The sequence below is a fragment of the Magnolia sinica genome, chromosome 11 (genome assembly GCF_029962835.1).
Source record: "Magnolia sinica isolate HGM2019 chromosome 11, MsV1, whole genome shotgun sequence".
Lineage (NCBI taxonomy): Eukaryota > Viridiplantae > Streptophyta > Magnoliopsida > Magnoliales > Magnoliaceae > Magnolia > Magnolia sinica.
Window position 1 is genome coordinate 77,473,754 of NC_080583.1, and position 22,739 is coordinate 77,496,492.

General features: G+C 41.8%; 1 protein-coding gene across 1 annotated transcript; it reads right to left on the bottom strand.

Annotated features, from left to right (window-relative positions):
* Positions 1 to 12,467: 12,467 nt before the first annotated feature.
* Positions 12,468 to 13,766, bottom strand: LOC131219423 (protein BIG GRAIN 1-like E). Its single transcript, XM_058214546.1, has one exon. It carries the CDS (start codon positions 13,656 to 13,658, stop codon positions 12,762 to 12,764), a length of 897 nt encoding a protein of 298 aa, XP_058070529.1. The 5' UTR covers positions 13,659 to 13,766; the 3' UTR covers positions 12,468 to 12,761.
* Between the last annotated feature and the right edge of the window lie 8,973 nt (positions 13,767 to 22,739).

Genomic DNA, 22,739 nt, shown 5'->3' on the forward strand with positions numbered 1-22,739 from the left:
AAATTCTCAGAAAATCGCCTACACTTAAAGCGGCAATGGTATAACTTCAAGATGACAGAGGGTAGAGATCTAGAGGCTCACATCAGCTGCTTTAATAATTTGGTTTACAAATTACTAGATATGGAGGAAGTGATGAAAGATGAAGAATAAGCATGCATGTTACTGAATTCTCTTCCGGCGTCTTATGAGTCATTCAAGGACACAATGTGCTCCATGAATAAAACCCTAAGTGTCGACACTGTTATCTCAGCCCTTCAAGGGAAGGCCATGAGAAATCTTAACGTCGACATGGGATATCTTCTGATGCACTATTTTCAAGGGGGTAGGAATTCTGAACAAGGTACAGATTCTTCAGGTTATAGATCCAAATCCAAGGGCAAGGGCAAATGAAAGGTAAAGTGTTGGAATTATGGGATGGAAGGACATGTGAAGAAGGATTGTGAAAATCTTAAATCTAAGATAGAAGATTCTGAGGCTTCATACAGGGAGGTCGATGTTGCCACGTTAGATTGATCGAGTGGATGTGATGGTAATGTTTTATCTGTGTCTACTATCAGGTGGTCATACGATGATCATAAGGATGAGTGAATGCTAGACACAGGAGCATCTTTTCACATGACTCCTCATTGGAGTTGGTTCACCAGCTACAGGGAGTGCGATGGTGGATAAGTATTTATGGGCAATGACATTGCCTGTAATGTTGTGGCTATTGGTACGGTGCGTATTAAGATGTTTGATGGAGTGGAGCGTACCCTGACTGATGTGAGGCACATTCCTGACATGAAGAAGAATATGATTTCTCTTGATGTACTTGAGGCAATGAGCTGCAAGTTCACAGGTATTGATAGTGCTCTTAAGGTATCTAAGGGGACACGGGTTATCATGAAAGTGCAACGACTCGGTAACATGTACAAGTTGATAGGGAGCACTTCAAAAGGTGAAGCTGCAGTGGATGTAGTGGATTCCACATCTGCACGTGTGTGGCATGTTGGGCATGATTACATGAGTGGGCAGGGTAGTAAGGCTGAGACGCAGGGACAAGGATACAAAGCAGGTGGAGCAGCCACTTGTAAGAAGAATCACACGGCATGATCGCAGGATATCGGCGAGGTATATAGACGACTCTAATATCGCAGGGGATTCATCTTCTATTCAGATAGCTCTAAGTGAGCCTGATGCTGAGAAGTGTAAGGTGACTATAGGCGATGTGATGGATTCGTTGTACCAGACTGACATATGGGAGTTGGCGGAGCTTTCAGTGGGCCAAAAAGCGGTCAGATGTAGGTAGTTCTTCAGAAGGATATAACATAGATACAGAGCGAAGTTGGTAGGGAAATGTTATGTTCAGAGAGAAGGGATCGACTTCTTAAAGATATTCGCACCGACGGTATAGCAGGTGTCTATTAGATCTGTGATTAGCGCTGATTGGCTAATGTGATCTTGAGCTGGAAGGATGGATGTGGAGTTTGTACTTCTGTAAGGGAAAGTGAAGAGCAGATCTATATGAAGCAACCAGAGCGGTTCGAAGTTAAAGGGGCTGAGAAAAGACTTTGTAGGATGTTGTAGTTCGACCTGTCGCCTAGGCAGTGGTTTGATTCCTTCATGGTGAGCCAGGAAATTGATGACATGTAAATCGTCAATTATGACATATTTGAAATCAATGTACTGAAGACTCGGTTAAGTGAGACATTCACGATGAAGGATTGGGGGCTGTAAAGATGGTTCTCGGCATTGAGATTAAAAGAGGAGTAGGCTTTGGTTATCTCAGGTAGAATACTTTGGGTACGTATTGATCAAGGAGGTGATGGACCATGTAAAGCCGGAGAGCGTTCTCTACACGTCTCTCCTCAAGTTTTCCTCAGGACATGTCCCAAAACAGATAAGGAAAAACAGGATATCTCATGAGCCTTATTCGAATGCGGTTGCCAGTTATGCTATGGTCTGGATTAGACCAGTTGTTTCACAGGCTATTAGTATTGTGAGCAAGTACCCTGGCAAACAATATTCGGTAGCGGTGAGATGGTAAAAAGACTACGTCTTTCCTTTTGAGAAGACAGGAGCAAAGGTTGTTGAGCACGTAAATTTTGATCTGACAGACATGCTCACATAGATCATTCCTATAAAGAAGTTCAAGTTCTGTGTAACTTCTCTGGACTTGGCGATGACATAAAAGAAGGACGGAGTGTGCACAAGAAGCTATGATGCAGAGATAAGAGAAAATTACAGCAAGATACACGATTGAGGATTAAAGACTTGGTGGAGATTGTTGTTAGACTTTTAAAAAGTCTTTAATGTTTGGGGCTGCTCGACCGGTCAAGAGGCTGGCTCGACTGGTCGAGGGTCCACTCGACCGGTCGAGCACCACTCGACTCAAAGTCCAGCGTGCTACTTATTTGGGTGTCCGGGGCACTCGACCGGTCGAGGGGGTCCCTCGACCAGTCGAGGCTTCGGCTCGATTAGTCGAGGTTATGCAAATTCTTGTGCGGATTTGGTGCGGACTGAGTAAATTTGAGGCGGTTTCATAAGGGTGCGAAAGGGAAGTTTCCTAAACTATAAATAAGGGTCCATAGGGCTATGCTAAAGTATTTTAAGGCTTTCTAAAAGTATTCTTAAGGGTTCTAGGATTATTAAAGGGTGTAGCAAGGGTGTGATTCGAGGTTGTTCGAATCGGGTAAGTCCTCTCTCTTTGTAATTTATGCTTTGATAGTGAATTTTTATTGCTTTGTGCCGTGGTTTTTTCTCGCAAGGGTTTTCCACGTTAAATCTTTGTGTTCTCTTATGTGTGCTTGGTGCCATTGGATTGCTATCCTAGATCTAGATCTCTGTGATTCCGCAATACAAAATCCCCAACACTCCACTCCTTTGCACCTACCATTATAATCTCTTATATAATCTCCACATTGAAATCGTTGTTGCATATTATCTATACACTCACATCACCTTGTACTCTTTGTCGGGAGATCAAACTGAAATCCAACCATTAGAAAACTGTATACACACTTGGTATGGGCGTGGTTCAAATTGGCTTCAGACAACACGATCCACTCTCTTGTGATCGGATTACGTATCTTTGTCCGCTAGGTCTATTGCGATGCGTATGAAGCCATTGCATGAAGTTGAGATGCCAAGATCGTGTTTCCCATATGCGCTTGATTGGTACCACTTGTGCTTTGAAAATTTATTTCATCATATACCGTTTTTACTCTATCACCTTAGGAATAAATAGCAAATAGCAAGATGATTCGACGATTGCAAATTCAAGTTTTTTCACCTCATTTTAAGTATAATCCCAAAAATGAAGTAGATCCAAATCTCAAGTGAACCATATCACAGGAAACAATGGTTATTAAGAATGTCTCACATGCAACTACTTGTGTGGACGAAAAGATTGTGCAATTAGTTGCATGTGCAGCCCACTGTGATGTGTATACCACATTTAACTTATCTAACGTGATCACCGTACTATAAAAGTAGGATGCCTAAAAAATTAGGCCAAACGAGTCCTCATGTGGGCCCCATCGTAGAAAACAATAGAACACCACCCAAAGAAATCTAATATTTCTAGAGTGGCCCGCTATTGCCTTTTTTTTTTTACTATTGTCTAGTGGACCCTACTTAAATTAGAAAAAGATGAGCTCTATCTTTTGTTGAGTTGAGCTTGAGTGGACACAAGCATTTCACATATATCGACGGTCGAATGGTTTGGCCCACCTAACAAAGTGCATCATCGTGGGATGATATTGGCGACGGAAGCTTCTGGATTCTACCAAAATGGGATGAATCGTACTCATGCACTTAGAAATTGTGCAACTAGTTAAATGTGGGGTCCATTTTGGTGTGTGGATGGCATCCAACTCGTCTATCATGGTCGCCCCATTGGTGAAACCTGGTCGCCCTAAATATCAAACCATTCCAACCATCAGTGTCGGCTATAACATAGCAAACAATGAAAAACCATTCAAAATATCCAAAATTTAAGGTGGGCCGTATTATAGTTGGATCGGCCTGATTTTTGTAGTGTCCCATTATCATAGTGCATAGAACCCAATAAACAGTTTGGATGTGATACACACTCTCATCTATAAGTCATTGTGCAATGTATTTGGACCATTTTTTTACCAGCATGTCTAGTTGTACAGATTTTTTTTTGTAAAATCAACAAAGTTACGAATGATGTGCTCCCACCTTTTAATAAATAAATAAAAATAAAAACTTAACTAATCTTAAAGTTATCTTAGTTGTGATTAATGAACGTGGATTCGATCCATTTTGGCCCATGTTGCTCCCTCTCTCACTTCTAAGTGGATCTTGATAAGATACAAGCATTTCACATTTATGGACGGTCCAATGGTTGGGGCCCACCTAAAGAGGTGCATGATCGTGGGGTCTTACGTTGGTGACAAAAGCATCAATTTTCTGCTAGTGTGATGATTCATACTCGTGCTTAGAAATTTGAGCAAGTAATTGTGTGGGGCCATCATGACGAGGTTATTGCATCCAATTCGTCTATGCTCTTCCAACGGTCAAACTGAGTCCCGTAAACATCTGGACGGTCAAATCATCAATGTAGGCCACAACCTATAAAATAATGGTCCATGACCCAAAAATTGCAAATTCTAGTGTGGACCACCTGACGTAGATCGACCTGATTTTTGGAGGGTCACATTCACATGGATGGCACGCACGCATTTCCATCTGCAATTAGTTGCCTGAGACACAGACTCTCTCTCTCTCTCTCTCATGAAAGGGTCTGTACGAAATTTTAAATGAGCTAAGCTTCAAGCCTATTCTTAGGGCCTGTTTGGCCGGATAGATCCCTTGGGATTAGGAGGGATGGAATGGATTTTAAGGTAATGATGGTGGTGTCGGTGGATTGGTTTAAGATCCATGTGATTGCTATATCCCGGGACAAGTGTACCGAGTTTGTTTGGCACGCCCGGCATATCCTAGAATTTTACCTTCCAATCCGTCCAACTAAGGGATGGGATTAATTTTAAGGTAATGATGGTGATGTTAGTGGATTGTTTTAAGATCCATGGGATTGCTGATATCTGTCCTTGTAAACGTAGACTGATGGCTACAGATTATAACCGTAGCCATAGGTATCGCTAATCCGTAACCAAAGGTACCATGGTATAAAAACCTAAGGTTTGCCCCATTAGTCAACAAAGCCCCCTATATCTAAGTATTTCCTAAACTTCCTTATATGACCCTAACTAACGCATAACCCCCAACACATAAACCATGGTTTCGACCCCTGGCATAGTGATCCAGATTTCAACGTACACGGATTAGGTACTAGATCCCGAGCTCGAGACAGGAGGGGTCTCTAATGGGCCACCATCATGTATGGATTTTATCCACACCGTTCATCTGTTCAGACATATCATTTTAGATTATGATTAAAAAAATAATAATAAAATGAGGCATATACAAGGCTCAATTGGATCACAACACAGGAAGCAGCAGTGCTAGTGACACCACCGTTGAAACTCTTCCAGGGCCCACCATGATGTTTATTTTCCATCCAACGTGTTTATAAGATCATATAGACCTGGATGAAGGGAAAGAACAAATATTAGATTGATCAAAAACTTCTTTGGCTCCCAAGAAGTTTTCAGCGGTAGGAGTTTAATACCTACAGTGTGGTCCACTTGAGCCTTGGATCTGCCTAATTTTTAGGATTGTCACCTAAATATGATATGAGAAAATGGATGGACGGTGTGGATAAAATCCATACATCACAGTCCCTCAGAAACCCGACAAACCGTGCATCTAGGCCCATTGTACACGCTCTCTATCCAATCTGCATCTTCCATCTATGGTCCGGGACCTATGAAACTAACGGTCCCGATCTGGCCCACTGTACAAGTGGGCTGATGGTGGATGTATGGCCGACTGTACAAGTGGGGCCCACTGTACACATGCACTGATGTTGCATGTATGGCCCACTACTGTACACCAGGTGCTGTAAACACGTTGCGCTGCCCCATGGTTTAGTGATCCAGACGATTTGATCTCAACCATCCATATTGATAAACACATGGGACGATCATGCATGCGTGGCCCACCATAGATGTGGGCTGTAAACGTTTTGCGTCGTGGGCCTATGGTTTAATTAGTGATCTAAACAGTTAATTTTGACAATCGAGGATACCTTCTAATCATGCATGTGGGACCCACCGTACATTTGAGTCTGTAAACATGTGTGCTGTGGGCCCTTGGTTTAATCTTCCAAAGCATTGATTTCTGCTTATCATCTGATCATGCAAATTTAAATTCACCATCTAATAACTTATGTGGGGCCCATTTTGCACTTTGCATGTGGACCCCAGTTTTATCATGGTCCTGATTAGAAAGATGCATTACATTACATTGTGAGGAGATGACACCCTTATTACACTTTGAGGTTTTAGGGGATATTTTACATTGTAAAAAATTTCTATGGAAAGTGTTATCCTGGAAAATATTTAGTATGTACGGTGAAAATAAGGTGCTTCACCTGATGGACGGAATGGATTTTAGATATTTAATATGGTGGGCCCCACAGTGTTTGTTGTCTATCACGCTGTGAAAAACAGGTGTTATCAATGATTCCATTTGGACGCTACTTTCTCCGGTCTCTAACACAGGGCCCACTGAAATGTTCGTGTTATATCCACTCCGTCCATCTGTTTTGCTAACTCACATTGGAACATGAGCTGAATATGAATACGAGGGAGATTCAAAATTCAGGGTGCCCACACCACGGGAAAAGTGAGGATGAAAATGCCTACAGTTGAAACTGCTTTGGATATATAAGATTTTCAAATGGTGGGACTCCTTTTGAATGGATTAGATAGCATATAAAGAACATGGTGGGCCCTAAAAATGTTTCAGTGGTCTGCATTTCTATCCTCACATTTTCCTGAGCTATGGCCCACTTGAGTTTGATCTCCATCATGTTCCGGCACATGTTCTAAATTAAGCTGGCCCAGAGGAGCTTCGATTGCAGGAATTCCTGTAATTCATGTGGGCCACACTACACGAAACAGTAGGGAGTGAACACCCACCATTGAAAATTCTGTGGTGGCCACAAAAGTTTTGTTTCAGGATGATGTTTGTGGCTACAGTTTCACTTTATCTGAGTGGTAATAGCCGTATGAACGGTTTGGATAGCATATAAACACCATGGTTGGCTCTATGAATTTTTCAACCGTGGATGTTTATATTATCACTGTTTCCTAAGTGGGCCTCATGAGTTTTGGATCTGCTTGATTTTTATACTCCTATCCAATTGTAGTCTTACAAAACTGATGGACGGAGTAGATTTGTTAAAGGCATCCCTTTGGACCCCACACAGGAAAAAAGTTGCATGTAACCAACCCTCGTTACACAAAGCACTTCTAACCCACCATAATATCATGCAAGGTCCAATTAGTCCATCAGCTTTGCCTCAATCACATTAGGGAACTGTAGCAATAGAAAAACTGACCATTGAAACCTTCATGGGGCCCACTATTTATGTCCCATCCAACCCGTTCATAAGGTGATTCCAATCAGGATGTAGGGAACCCACCATGATTCAAAACTTCTATATGCGCCAATGAAGTTCCAATGGTGGGCGTTCAATCCCAATGTTTATTGTGGTATGGTCCACTTGATTTTTTGATCTGTTTATAGATTTTCATTCGAAAACAATGCAACTAAACTAATGAATGGAGTGGATGTCAAATGGACTTCATGGTGGGCCCCACAGAGCTTTAGGTTACACGGCTACCATGTAATAGGGGTTGCACTGATCATATAAAAATAAAATCATCACTTCCAAAGGATTCATAACACTATCCCTTTGCCTCCCTCATTGTTCTTCAGTCAAAGTTAGATGTGGGCTTTTCATATCGTATTTTAAAAAGCTAGGCCCTTATTTGAAAATAACAAAAGATGAGCCTTTATTTGAAATTCTTCCAAAAAGACAAGCACTTATATAACAAAAACCCTTTTCTAAATTACTTAACTAATCTTAAAGTATTAAGTTGTCTTATTTATGCCTAATCAATGTGGAATAATACCCAGTTTTGCCAGCATCATACCCTACTTAAAGTAGGTAAGATAAGATCTCTCATTTCTAAGCTGATCTTGATTTCTTGATGGGACACAAGCATCTCCCGTTTATTGACGGTCAAATGGCTGGGCCCACCAAAAGAGCATGATTGTAGGGATCTTGTTTTTGAAAAAAAAAAACTTCCATATCCTGCGAGAGTGTCATGATTTATACTCATGCACTTAGAAACCGTACACGTGGCATCTATTTAAATTGAATTCAGCTGTCCAAATGTTGGATCGTATTCTGGAGGAAACGGATTGGCTACTCCCCCTTGCCACCAGCCGGTTGGTGCTCTGTGGGCCCGTCATGATGTATGTGTTTCATTCATGCAGTCCATCTATTTTTCTAGATCATTTTATGGTATTACACAAAAAAAACAAGGTATATCCCACTTTCAAGTGTTGAACACAGGTGGGCCACACCAGTGAGATTCCTGTTTGAACATCAGCAGTGGGCCCTTTTATCCTATGGTTGGGATTCACTAAGGGGAGAAACCGTGTGTGGTTAAGGGACGCGGTTTGGCTAGTGTTGAGTGCCACCAACCAGGTGGCTAGTGGTCGGTGCTATGTGGACCCACCATGATGTATATGTCTTATCCACGCCATCCATCCATTTTGAAATATAAATTTAGTTGTTGATCCCAAAAATGAGGTAGATATAAATTTCAGGTGTACCACACTATGGGAAAACAGTTGTGATTGAATTTCCACCATTAAAAACCTCTTAGGGCCCACTGTAATGGTTATTTGACATCTAACCTATTGATTAGGTCATTAAGTAATGGATAAAGGGAAAAAAATATATATCAGCTTGATCCAAAACTTTTGTGCCCCCGATTAGTTTTTAATGGTAGGCGTTCAATCAACACTTTGCGGTGCAATTGAGATTTGGATCAACCTCATTTTTGGGCTCATATTATAAAATGATCCGTAAGAATGGATGGACGGCATGGATGAAACACATACATTATGGCAGGGCCCACAGAGCACCGACTGGCTACTCCCGAATGGGTGAGTAGCCGATCCGTTTCAATAATATTTTAAAAAGGAAATGGACTGGCTACTCCCCTTGACACCAGCTCCGTGGCTGGTGGTCAGTGCTCTGTGGGCTCCATCATGATGTATGTGTTTCATCCATAACGTTTATCCATTTTTACAAATCATTTTATTGCTTGATCCCAAAAATTAGAGGGATATAAATTTCAGGTGGATCACACCACATGAAAACAATAGTGATTGGATATCAACCATTAAAATCCTCCTAAGGCCCACTATACTATTTATTTGACATCCAATCTGTTGATTAGGTCATACAGGCCTAGATGAAGATAAAAAACAAATATCAGCTTGATCCAAAACTTTTATGGCCCCCAAAATGTTTTTAATGGTCAACCCTCATTCAACACTGTTTCCTGTAATGTGGTCCACTTGAGATTTGTATATACCTCAATTTTGGAATCATACTGGAAAATAATCCGTAAAACCAGATGGATGGCATGGATGAAACACATACATCATGGTGGGGCCACACATAGCACCGACCACCAGCCATTGGCTGGTGTCAGGGGGAGTAGCCAATCCGTTCCCAAAAAAAAAGGGCCCGCGTGGCATTTGAATGCAATCTAACCCGTCCATCAGGCTGATCAAATCGTTAAGTGGGCCACACGAATGATAAACCTCAAATTCACGTAGAGCAGCCCACCTGATGATTGGATGGCCTGACCTTTGGGGCATCTGATCGCCGTGGTGGGGTGCATATGCACGAGTTGGGTGGCATACACACGCCACAGGAATTTCTCTACAGTTTTATATGGTGGGTGTCCTTCCCCATTTTTTATATAGTGTGGCCCACATGATAATTGGATTGAAATGATTTTTGGGCTGGGAGCCAAGCAGGGGGTGGATTAGCTGATGGACGGGTTGGATGTCACACCATGGGAGCATTCGACATGCATTTCAATAGAACGTGATTGATTATGTGGACGTACGTACATATCGACGTACGTATGTAGTATGATACCTGCATCTAAGCAACTGCAGAACACATGATCACGAGTTGATCGGACGGTTGTGGATACTTCGGATGCCATTTTATTTCGCAGGGTCCACTTCAAATGAGAATGCAATATTGACGGGTTTGACACGTCAAAATGCATCATCGCTTGTGGACAGCTTTCAACGACACACCCATCCGTGATTTTAGGGACGCACCAAACATCTCCATCTCCAACGGATAACACATGAGTGGGCCTCAATTCCAACGCATTCTCAGTTTCAGGTACATCCAAACAGGGCCCAAGCCTAATTGGGACAGATCAGGATTTCATACACGTATCTCACGTGCGATGATCAAAGAAATAGATTTTTAGACCGCAATCTACCGTCCGTTTTGGCTTATGAGATTGTAAGGGGAAGAACTTCACGAATTGCCTGTGCCTGAGACCCACAAAGATGCCCAAGAAAAATCCACACCGTCCATCAGCTTTTATTGTGAGCCGCACGATGGGAAACAATGAGAATGAAAACATCTATAATGTTTATATGCCATCCAAACCGTTCATAAGATTATTATTATTATTCTTAGAATGAACGGTAAGCAAAATATCATCCTAATCCAAAACTTCTATGGCCCCCACAAAGTTTCCAACGGAGGGTGCTCAATTCCCGTGTGTGGCCTAATCTACATGAGTTTTGGATCTACTTGGTTTTTTATAGATTCCTATTTATCATGGGCCTTAGAAACTAATGGACGGTGGATTTTTAACTTATGGAGGCGGTACACAGGCACTTCACTTCCCCAGATTAGTTGTTACCCGTGTTACCCCAACCGTGTGGGGCCCACCTTGAAGTAGTTTTTATTATATCCATGCCGTCCATCTATTTTTTCATCTCAACTTAGGATGAGATCCAAAACCTTAAGACGATCCAAATATCAAGTGGACCATACCACTAGAAACAGTGATGAATGACGATAAAAAAAAAAAACGTTTTGTGACCCACAAAAGTTTTCGATCAAGCTAGTATTTGTTTTTTCCCTTTATCCAAGTCTTCTTGACATTATCAACATGTTGGATGGGAAATAAACATTACAAAACTTTTACAATCGGCCCTTTGAAATTTAATGGTGAGACACTCAATCACCACTGTTTCATGTGGTGTGGTCCACCTGAGATTTGGATCTGCTAAATTTTTTGGGCTGCACTAAAATGAACTGGAGAAACATATGGACGGCATCAATATACAACATATCATCAAGGTGGGCCCCACGGTAAGGGTAACAGTACCTAATCCATTCCCGGTAAACACCGGAAGATCATGCACAAAATCGTGGGGCCCACCTTGATGATATCTTCCTCAAGGTCTGTGTAACCTTATTTGCAAATAAACATTACGGGGGAAGACTTTTAATGGTGGGCATTCAATCACCACTGTTTCCTATGGTGTGGTCGACATGAGATTTGGATCTATTTCATTTTTGGGAACATGCCCTAAAATGATCTAGAAGAATGGATGGACGGTGTGGATATAGAACACATAGATCAACGTGGGACCCACAGTAACTGTTCCCTCAACTTCTGTGGCTCCTCAATCCACCGAATCCGCGGCCCTCTAACATGCCACGATCCAATCACACTGGCCTGGTGCTGGTGCTTGTGACTGAAGAAGTATATGATACATGGCTGGTATCTTTAATTTCATGGTACACACGGATTTTCAAATCTGACAAGTGGGACCCATGGTTTGTTAATCCAAACCATTGATCTGTTGAGTCCCACTTTGGATGGAACATGCGCCAAAAATCTCCTCGATTGATCAATTCTGGTATGACATTCGGCTAGTTTCTGTTATGAATATAAACTTGGGTCCATGAAGTGGACGGTATGGATTGTAATATTATGAGCCAGTTAAATAGCTTCCAAGTGCATGTTCATGGATCCCATGCTCTGCGAGAATATCCGTGCTGCTCATCTACCATTCCAATTTCCAAGTGGATAAATGATCCTTGCCCTAGAACATGTACACTATCCCCTGGCATTCCTATCTATACTGCCAATTATCTTGTGATCCAGACCGTAGACCTGATGGGCCCCAATGTGGATGGACCGTGATCCCAAAATCTCCTTGGTTGGAATTATATATCTTAATCCTTCATCAAATGGCCTGAAAATATACATGTATTGACAAAGCAGAAATGATCCATTCAAAACAATAACAGTCCAAATATTGGACGGTTAGGATCTCCCAGTTTGAGCTATATTTTTCACTATCCCAATTTACAGTACGGCCCATCAAATTAACGGTCTGGATAACTGAATTAGAACTCAAGTATACAGGATTCTATTCATATATGTTCCTAACCAAATCAAGAGAGAGTAGAAGTACACAATCTTCACAAGCCCCTTCATTTCCCCTTTCTTATTATTACATTCAAGAGAAGGCAATCTCCAAATAAAAAGGAAAAAAACAAAGAGAAACAAGGGAAGTAGGGAACCACTACATACACCCCCACTTTTTGATATATTACCCCTTCTCTTCTACTTTTTGCAACACAGTACCACAAATTTGTAGCACCATGTCACAAAAACTAGAAAAGAGGTGCAACTATGAAGAAAAGTTGGGTGCAAATATCAAATTTTCTTGAAACCAAGAGAGAAAAAAGGAAGAAAAAACATGTGCTAGCCACTGGCAATAGGTGCACCTCTCTTGATGGGCCCCACATGGGTGGTCTCATAGACAGGAAGGCCATTAGAGTACACACCCAAATCATAGTTTTGCAGCTCAAACAGGTCAGAGCTTGAATCACTCTCCCCACAATCCTCAACCTCTCCACAAACCTTCTTGAAATTCCTCTCCTTTGATGGAATCTCATCAAACAATGTCCCATTCTTCTCCAAAAAACCATCATTGAATCCGAACCTTTGATCCAACCAGTCCCACCCCAAATCCTTCTTCTCATCATGGGACTCGTTTGAAGTGTAGACTGTAACTGACCTGGGCTGTACATCCCCACATACCTTAGGAGGAGGTGTCCTAAATCCAGAGGCACTTCTAGAAGAATACATGTACTGTGAATCCATGGCACTTATGCTTCTGAAATGGCTGATGCTACTCCTCCTTTTCCTTCTACCATTAGGACTCTCTCCTTCATCTCTCATTGAGTGAGAGCTTGACTTTGACTTCTTCTTGGAAGATGTTTGACTGAAGAGAGAATTCAAGAAGCTGGCCAGCTTAGCACCAGGAGATCTAGGTTGCTTGCTTTTCTTCTCTTTGGGATGCTTTTCAAGCCTATGAGAAAAGGAATGATGTTGGTTATGTTGCATGGGTATGTCTAAGCTCTTCCTCCCTCCACTCCACAGAAGCCTCTCCTCCCTCATGGACTTAGGAGGGGAGGTTGCACCAGTGAAGGCGCCTGCGAAGTAGCGTGCCGCCTCGAAGACATCAAGCTCGCCGGAGTCGTTGCGACGGTGAGCCACCTTCTTGGTGGCCTTGTGGGGGTCTTCAAATCCAATGGTGGACATGGTTGAGGAGAGGTGGGGAGGGTATGGTGGTGTGAGTTTGTGGGTTTCTTTCATGGGTGGTGTACTACTTATGGGAAGAGAAGATGCGAAGGTGTGTGATCAAAAGGAAGGAAGGGAGAGGGATTGTAGTGAGGAGTGTTGAAACCTTGAAATGATTAAGAGTGGTGGGAAGGCACTTTATATAATCAAATGTACCATTATAATAATGAAGAATAATGAGGTATGGTGGTTTGTAAATGCATCTACAGTACATGCACCATCGATGTCGTTCGATCTACGCCCCTTCAAAATTCCAGTCCCATCGCCATTTAGTCGACGTCGACTAGAAATCACACTAATAAATTATTCTAATTGTATGTTTGGATGGTTGAATTTTCAATTGTCCGTTGAATGCCCACCAAATGGATGGTTATAATTATCTAGTCAATGTGATTCTTTTGCAATATGGGATGTCCACCGTAGGATGCATGATTTGGGTGGCCAGGATTGATGCATAGGAATGCCAAGCATATAACGGATATGTGCATGAGTATGAGCAACCGTAGTCCTCCAGAGTCGCCTACAGCTCCTCCCATGATAATACGTGTGGGTGGGAGGGTTTTGCTTTGGGGAGGGTCCCACTTGCCTTTCTTTTCTATGTTTCATGGTGGAGATGAGAAAGGGAAAGAAGCTGGCTTGTGTTGAAGGAAGTGAGGTTTGTCTCCTTGGATTCTTGGCTTCAATTGAGGCGTAGGTTATAGATCTACACTACATGTGGACCACGCATACCATCCAATACATCATAAGTGGATGCTTTATTAGGCTCGAGGAACTCAGTATTTTACCATTTCATGCTTTTGGAACACTGGGTTTTGTCAATGGACTTTGATGGTTTTGAAAGGAAGTCCATTCATTTGTGTGGTGGGCCCCACTTTGGCCCCACTCATAGGTTTGTTTGATGCCTAAGAAAAATGATGAGAGAGATATGTCTTTATTTTGCTTGATTTGGGGGATTATGAGCTCTTGATGGTGCATCAAATCAAATATTAGAAATGCAGCACTAATGAGTCTAAGTCCGTACAAGTAGGACCCATGATTGGGTGGGTGATCCAGACCAGTGGTGCAAATGGGTCATGTTGGATCAGGTCGACGAGAACGTATGTGTGGCCACAAAGCCTCTTGGCTGGTTCAAACCCTTATACTAGCAAATTTCAATCTTGCTAACAGTTTTTATGCGGTTAAGAACTTCATCCTGGCCATTAAAGTCTTTTCTGAAACTTAATAGGATCTGCAGCAAATTTAATTATCATCGCCACCTCACTACCACCAAAGCTTTGTCTCAAGGGACGCGGGTTGCATCCTACCCCCACCAGTCTCTAGCCACGAACGGTCAGTTTTGTTGACGGGCCCACCGTGATATATCTGTTTATCCACGCCTTCCATCCCTTCTCTCATATCATTTTAAGGTATGAGCACAAAAATGAGGTAGATCCAACGAGCAAATATACCACACCACAGACAAATCTTGCATTTAAAGCAACGTACATGTAATGCAACCAAGCTTATTATTTGGTGTGGTCCACTTGTGTGTTGGATCTCCCTCATTTTTGTGCACATGCCTTAAAATGATTTGATAGAAGGGATGGATAACATGGATAAACAGATACATCACGGTGGGCCCGCCCGATTAACTGCTGGTTCATTGCTAGAGACAAGCAGAGGTAGGACGCAATCCGCATCCTATCTCAAGATATATGAATCCTGTTATGGCATCCCACCTTGTCCGGGAGTCATGTCATAGGATGGATGATAAAAGTTACGGCAAAAGAATCTCAATAGCTGCTAACCTGATGTAACCCTCATCAATGAACATAGAAAATTCTTATAAGTACCATTTAGTATTTAATTCTATAAGTTGATTAAATCAATGAGCTAGCTAGGTAAAAAATTTAGTATAATAATTAATATAATTATTAGGAAAAATAATTTTGAAAGGAAAAAAGGTTGAAGGAGCAATGCTTGCTGGATTAAAAAGTAGAGCATGTTTTTAAAACGAAAGGCTAAGTTAATTTAAAATTTCATGAATGAAATTAAATGTATACCTATGATAGTTTTCTTCATTGTACGCAATGAGTATGAAGATGAAAGATAGTTCACTAAAAATGTTGATTCTCAAACATATATAAGAAATAAAAAATATATCATATACTATGAAATCTCCAAATTTGGTGGACTAGGATTTTTAAGAGGGAAATAATTTTTTAATAGCTAAGGTTTTAGAGAGAGAGAGAGAGGAGTTTCTTAAACCAAAACCATGCTCCATCAAAGAGAAATCTTAATTAGATATAAATTTCAATATATCTTATATTATACTGGTAAAGAGGTATAATCAATTACCAAGCTCTCCTAATAAAGAAACTCAATCTATAACCTTTCATTTAAGTAGATGCAACATGAGACCCAAATTAGATATGATTCATCCCAATATCCAACCATTTACCTTAAACTATTAATCCGATTCCACTCAATATTTCATGTTTTACCATATTAACTTCATTACACTCAATTAAATATGCTTTTATATTTTATCTTTGTAAGCTTTATTGGTTGAATATGGTTAAATATATTAATACAATAAAACATAACATTTATATAAATAAAGATAACTTAGTGGCCAGGAAGATCACCTAGTGTGAGAATCATGTCTATCCACTTATCCATTATTGTACCACCCAATAGGCTTTGGATTAGATTTGGTGGTTGTCCAATAACTTCCATACGGTGGACTTATTGGAAGGTGGGTCGACTTGATTTTTGAACTGATTGATTTGCACCAATTATCAAAATGGGCCGCAACTAAACGGTCCAACTAGTTGTACTTGAGTACTCCTCAGTACGAAAAGACTCGCATGTGCTCTGAAAACATAATCAATTAATTGTTGAAAATAACCCATGGACGGCAATGATATCTCTCAACATTCTCTCCCGCCTTTTATTTATTATTTGCTAGCTTAGATACTCTGGCAGAGCGTCTGGGGTGATACACAGGCATGTATAAAAACAGACATGAGAACATGTAACGCAAATTAAACTGTCCAAATAGTGGGACCAACTCGAGATTATTAATTAAAAAAACAATAATTATACCGAAAAAATGTCTTAAGTGGTTAATTAGTTGGTATCTAATGGATGGTTGACATGAAAACAAATCAAAGGTTGGATTCTACAAAAATAAAATAAAAAATCTATATATGGTCAGGGAGTAATCATCCAAATAATGCTGTTAGGGTTATAAACCATTCACAGATTGATTCATGTTTTGGACGGATTATGTTGAGTTATATATATGGCACGTGTATAATTTCTAAGTGCCTGAGTATCATCCATCATTTTCTGCCAGAGTATCAAATAACTAGGTGGGTACTACACTCAGATCGAGTGCACTTGCACTTTCTCACACTTGGTGATGAGGCACATCTTTGTGATAGCAGAGCCGTTCATCAGATCATCCAATTGCTTATATGCCAATTTTCGAGACTCATGAACATTTGATCAGCAGGTGGGCCACAACTATATCTTAGATAGGGACCGTTGAGCAGTTTCTCTTGAAACCGTCCGTTTGTTCTTGTACATATGTGGATTACCCGATGATTGTGCCGCTCTGACTCCAGGCCATGGTTAAAGTAATCCAAGCCAATAAATCATCCACATGTCAAGATCCTAACATTTAATGGGGTTGCCTACGAATGGACGGTTGAAAAAAAAAAAAACTACAGCAATGGTTCACATTCAAGGAAGGAAAACCCACATATCCTACATATGGAATCTTCCAATGTGGGGATATTTCATGTGTGGGCCATCAAAGGTGACGGCCATCGTATCAACGGTCCTGAAAACTTAGACATTGCCCCAATCGTACAGACCTAAAACCCGAACGTAGTGTACCAAATTCACGGTCGAGCATGTACACTACACCTTGAAAATGGACCAAGGAGACTCATGGGCCTGATGCATCAGGACGTGAAGGGTGTTCGCATGATCCCGACCTGTTTACAGCCGGTGTAGGACTATGCACCATTTGCTTTTCAACATTTTAACCACTCTCTCACTTAGATGATCCATATCAAAAGTGGGGCCCACACGATGGCCGGTCCGCATCAAAGGTGGCCCCACATTATGGATGACCCACTGCAAGGTGAACCCACATAATTAATTGTCCACATTGAATGTAGGACCCCAATGTCTTGATTTGGGTGATTAGAATCGAATTTCATTTCCACTAATTATGAATAAGCCATGATATGAACTTAGCTAATTCAAAATCCAGTTTCCGAGCATAGAAAATCTTGCCGCCCAATTTATTTCAGAAATACAATGATTAACCAAACTAGCTCTATCACGAACGCCTTACAACTTAAGATGGCTTGGGTAGCTAAATTTCGGCCCTATGAGAGCTTATGGGCATATTTTATGTGTTCCAAATATGGGGTTCCAGGGGTAGGAGCAGGAATGGACAGGCATTCAGCTAATACCTCCCCTCTGTGGAAGGGCCTGGTTACCTTGTTCCCTTGGACAGAAATGTTCAATGGTTGGTGGGTGAGGGGCACTGTAATCTCTAGCGGAGTAATTGGACTGGTCTTGGCCCTTTGGGGGATATTCCTTCTCTGTCTATTCTTGCTGATCTCTCGGGACTTAGAGTTGCAGATTTAATCGGACCTCATGGGCTTAAAGAGGTTGAGTCGATAGTTTTGTTAGGGGCCTTGCACAAAACCTTAGGATCTAGCCTCTCAAAATAAACCAAAATTATGGGATAATAAAGTAATGAAATAAATCAAAGCAAAAACCACACCACATAAGAGATTTTTTATGTGAAAAACTCTCAAAGAGGTAAAAAACCACGGGATCTCGTCCAGATCAACAATCCACTATGAAGTAGAACGTTACAACCTTCTTCACGCAGGAGTAGATAAACAATGAGAGAATAAGAGAAAAATGGAGAGATCTCACTGATCACGAGGACGTAGAAGCGCTGAGATGTTGATTGCACAGTAGATCACCTCCACGAGCATAACCTCCGTTCCACAAGCTTCCTCTCTCTCTCTTTCTCTCTCTCTCTCACCTTTGATAGCCCTAAACCCTTTAACAAACCCTTGCAAAGCTTTAGGAAACCCTCTTGCATTACCTCTTTCATACTCTAGAAAAGCCTTAGGGACCCCTATTTATAGTTTAGGAAATCTCTTTCGCACCATGGCGAAAATCGCCTCAAATTTCCGCAGTCCATTCAATATCCGGACTCAAATCTGCGTAAACTCGACTGGTTGTGCAGAATCCTCGACCAATCGAGCGGCACCTTTGACCGGTCGAGCACATCCCACGATTGGTCAAGTATCTCGAAAATCCAAAACCTCAACTCGCTGGAAAACGAGTTAAGCCAGTCCACGACTGGTCGTGCATCAGCCCTCGATCGGTTGAGTGAGGCTCACGACCGGTCAATATTGGAAAAAAAACCCCATCAAATCTCTCCCTTTTTAACTCAGGAGGGATTCACCTTCTTCAAGCCAGCCTGGTTTCTACAAACCTCAAACTTGCCCTTGAGCAAATCCTTAGTCATCATGTGTGACTCTCACAAACGTGAACATGAACTCCGATGTAGACTTCTTGGAGTCTATGTCGCATACCATATCTGCATCTGTGTAGCCCTCTAACATAGGTTTTCTGTCACCATAGCATAGGGTCAACCTGGATGAGCCTCTTAGCTAGCACAGTATCCATTTCACCGCTGCCCAATGCTCTTTGCCAGGATTGGCAAGATGCTTTCTGATAACACCAACCGCATATGCTATGTCTGGGTGTGTACACACCATAGCTACATCAAACTTCCTACAGCTGACGCGTAAGGTATCTTTTGCATTTCTTCCACCTTTGCCTTTATCTTGGGATACTGCTTGTCGCTCAATCTAAAGTGACCATCCAATGGAGTACTGACCAGCTTCGCTGCATTCATATTGAACCGCTCTAGGACTTTCTCAATATACCGCTCTTGTAACAGCCAAAGTTTCTTGCTGCTTCTGTCATAGGTTATCTTCATTCCTAAGGTCTGTTTAGCCGGGCCCAAGTCTTTCATCACAAATAACTTGCCCAACTCCTATTTCAGCCTGTCAATCTTTTTGATGTCTTTTCCCATGATGAGCATGTCATCAACGTATAACAGTATAACTAAGAAATCACCATCTGAGAACTTGCGCGTGAACACACGGTGGTTCGACTCCGTTCTGTCATACCCATGTTGTAATATGAACGAGTCGAACTTCTTATACCATTGTCGTGGATCTTGTTTCATCCCAAACCAGCTCTTCCTCAGCTTACACATCATATGCTCATTGCCTTTGACCTCGAACCCCTCTAATTGATGCATGTAGATCTCTTCTTACAGGTCACCATGGAGAAAGGCAGTTTTAACATCTAACTGCTCTATCTCCATATCCATGGTAGCTGTCAACCTAAGCAACACTCATATGGATGTCATCTCACCACTGGTGAGAATATCTCCTCGAAGTCTATGCCTTTTCTCTGACCGAACCCTTCTACCACAAGTCTGGCTTTGAACCTCGTCTGTGAATTCTTATGCTCAACCTTCTTTTTAAACACTCACTTGTTGATCAGAGCTTTCTTACCCTTAGGCAGTTTCACCATATCATAGGTGTAATTCTTATGTAAGGATTTCATCTCCTCTTGCATAGCTTTCAACCACTCCCTCTTATGCTCGTCGGCTAGAACCTCAGAATAATCTTCTGGCTCTCCCCCATCAGTCAACATAATGTACTCATGCGGGGAGTACCTCTTGGACGGCTGTCTGTCCCTAGATGACCTCCTCACCTGTGGCTCAATAGGTAGATCAAGTGGGAGCTTCTCCCCCGGTCCATCTTCTGTAAGAACTCTCTCGTCATTTACACCTTTCTATACTCCCCCGTCATCAGGCACCACCGGAGAAATAATCGGATCCATGTCCTCTAGCTCACTTGAACTAGATTGGTTCTTCTCTGGCTTACTAATGTCTTCTATACACTGATCTTCAAAGAATACCACATCTCTGCTCCTGACGAGCTTCTTCTCGATCGGATCCCACAATCTATAACCGAACTTTTCATCATCGTACCCTAAGAACACACACTGTTTGATCTTCATGTCGAGCTTGGACCTCTCGTCCTTTGGTACGTAAACGAATGTCTTGCATCCAAACACCCTGGGATGACTGTACGATGAATCCTGTCCAGTCCACACCTTCTTAGGTACTTCTCCATTCAACGGGGCTGATGGAGACCTGTTTATCAGATACACTGCCGTGTGCATTGCTTCTCCCCAGAACATCTTGGGCAACTTCGTATGGGATAACATGCATCTGATTCTCTATAATGGTGTGATTCATTCGCTCAGCTACACCATTATGTTGGGGGGTCTTGGGAACCGTCTGTTCATGCTGTATACTCAGGGACTTGCAGTACTCATGAAAGTCGCCAATGTATTCACTACCATTGTCAGTGCGGATGCACTTCAATGGTCTGCCTGTCTCTCTATCGGCCATAACATGAAACAATTTGAACACACCAAAGACCTTATCCTTAGATTTCAAAGCATAAATCCAAACCCTCCTAGATGCATCATCTATAAAAGTAACAAAATACAATGCCCCACCCAAGGTTTTTGTCCTTATAGGACCACAAACATCAGAATAAACCAAATCTAATGCATGCACTTTATTAACATGAGAAACAGATTTAATAAATGAAACTCTATACTGTTTCCCTAATAAACAATCAATACAGGTTTTGAGAGGTATACCTGTCACGTCTGAAAGAAGCCGCTTCCTCGCTAGTATCTAAAGCCCTTTTTTTACTCATGTGACCTAGACGCCTGTGCCACATGTCAATAGCTGAATCTTCCGCTGCATTCAACCCACCTTTGCACACACTGACACTTTTCTTGTAAAAGGTGCAATACTTCTTTCCTTTGGCTGTGATCAATGAACTCTTGATGAGCTTCCAGCGCCCACCAGCAAACCTACTTTCATAGCCATCATCATCCAACCTTCCCATCGACATTAAGTTGAGGCGAAGGTCTAGGATATGCCTCACATCCCTGAGAACCAATGTGCAGCCCACATCAATCTTCACACAAATATCACCGACCCCTACGATTTTCGATATACCAGAATTTCTCATCTTCACGATCTCATAGTCACCTGACTTGTAGCTTGTGAAGAAATCCCTACGTGGAGTTGCATGAAATGAGGCTCCTAAGTCTATCACTCAGTCGGTGTCCTGACTCATAGCCGAGAGACATACATCGTGATCTGCTGAAAGAATAACTACAATGTCACCATCTGAAGCGACCGTAGTGAAATCTGATTCATCTTCCTTCTCCTTTCATTTTCCTTTTTTATCGTTCTTATTCTTATGACATTCATGCTTATACTAGCCCTTCTTACCATAATTTCAGCATTCAACATCCTTTCTGTTACTCGACTTGCCTCTTGATTTATAATGGGCCTTCCCGCCCTTCCTGTTCTTTCCTCTCCCCCGTTCCTGTGTCACGAGAGCCTCTTGCTGAGTAAACCCCTAAGACTTCCTTTTTGTCTCCTCATTGAAGAGACAGCTAGTTACCTGTTCCATGGATATCTTTCCGTTTGACGCAGAGTTACTTAGAGACACCACCAATGCCTCCCAACTGTCAAGCAACAAACTAAGCAATAACAAAGCTTGCAATTCATCATCTAGGACCATCTTCATAATGGAGAGCTGGTTCACTATATTGCTGACCTCATTCATGTGCTCGGCCACAGAACCACCATCTTTGAACTTGAGATTCACAAGTCACCTTATTAGAAAAATCTTATTACCGGCTGTCTTCCTCTCATACAGCCCTTGTAATTTCAGCCATAGACTAGCGGCTGAGGTCTCTGTAGACACATGGTGGAATACGGAATCGTCCAACCATTGTCTAATAAACCCCACCGCCTTCCGGTCTATCTTCTTCCAATCATCATCAGACATATCCTTGGATTTTGCTGATATGCCTAAGATTGAAAAATATAAGTCATTGCAATAAAGCAATTCCTCCATCTTAGCCTTCTATATGGTCCGGTTAGAACCATTGAGG

Coding starts and splice junctions, on each gene's coding strand:
- LOC131219423 (XM_058214546.1), bottom strand. CDS start 13,658: ATGAAAGAAACCCACAAACTCACACCACCATACCCTCCCCACCTCTCC.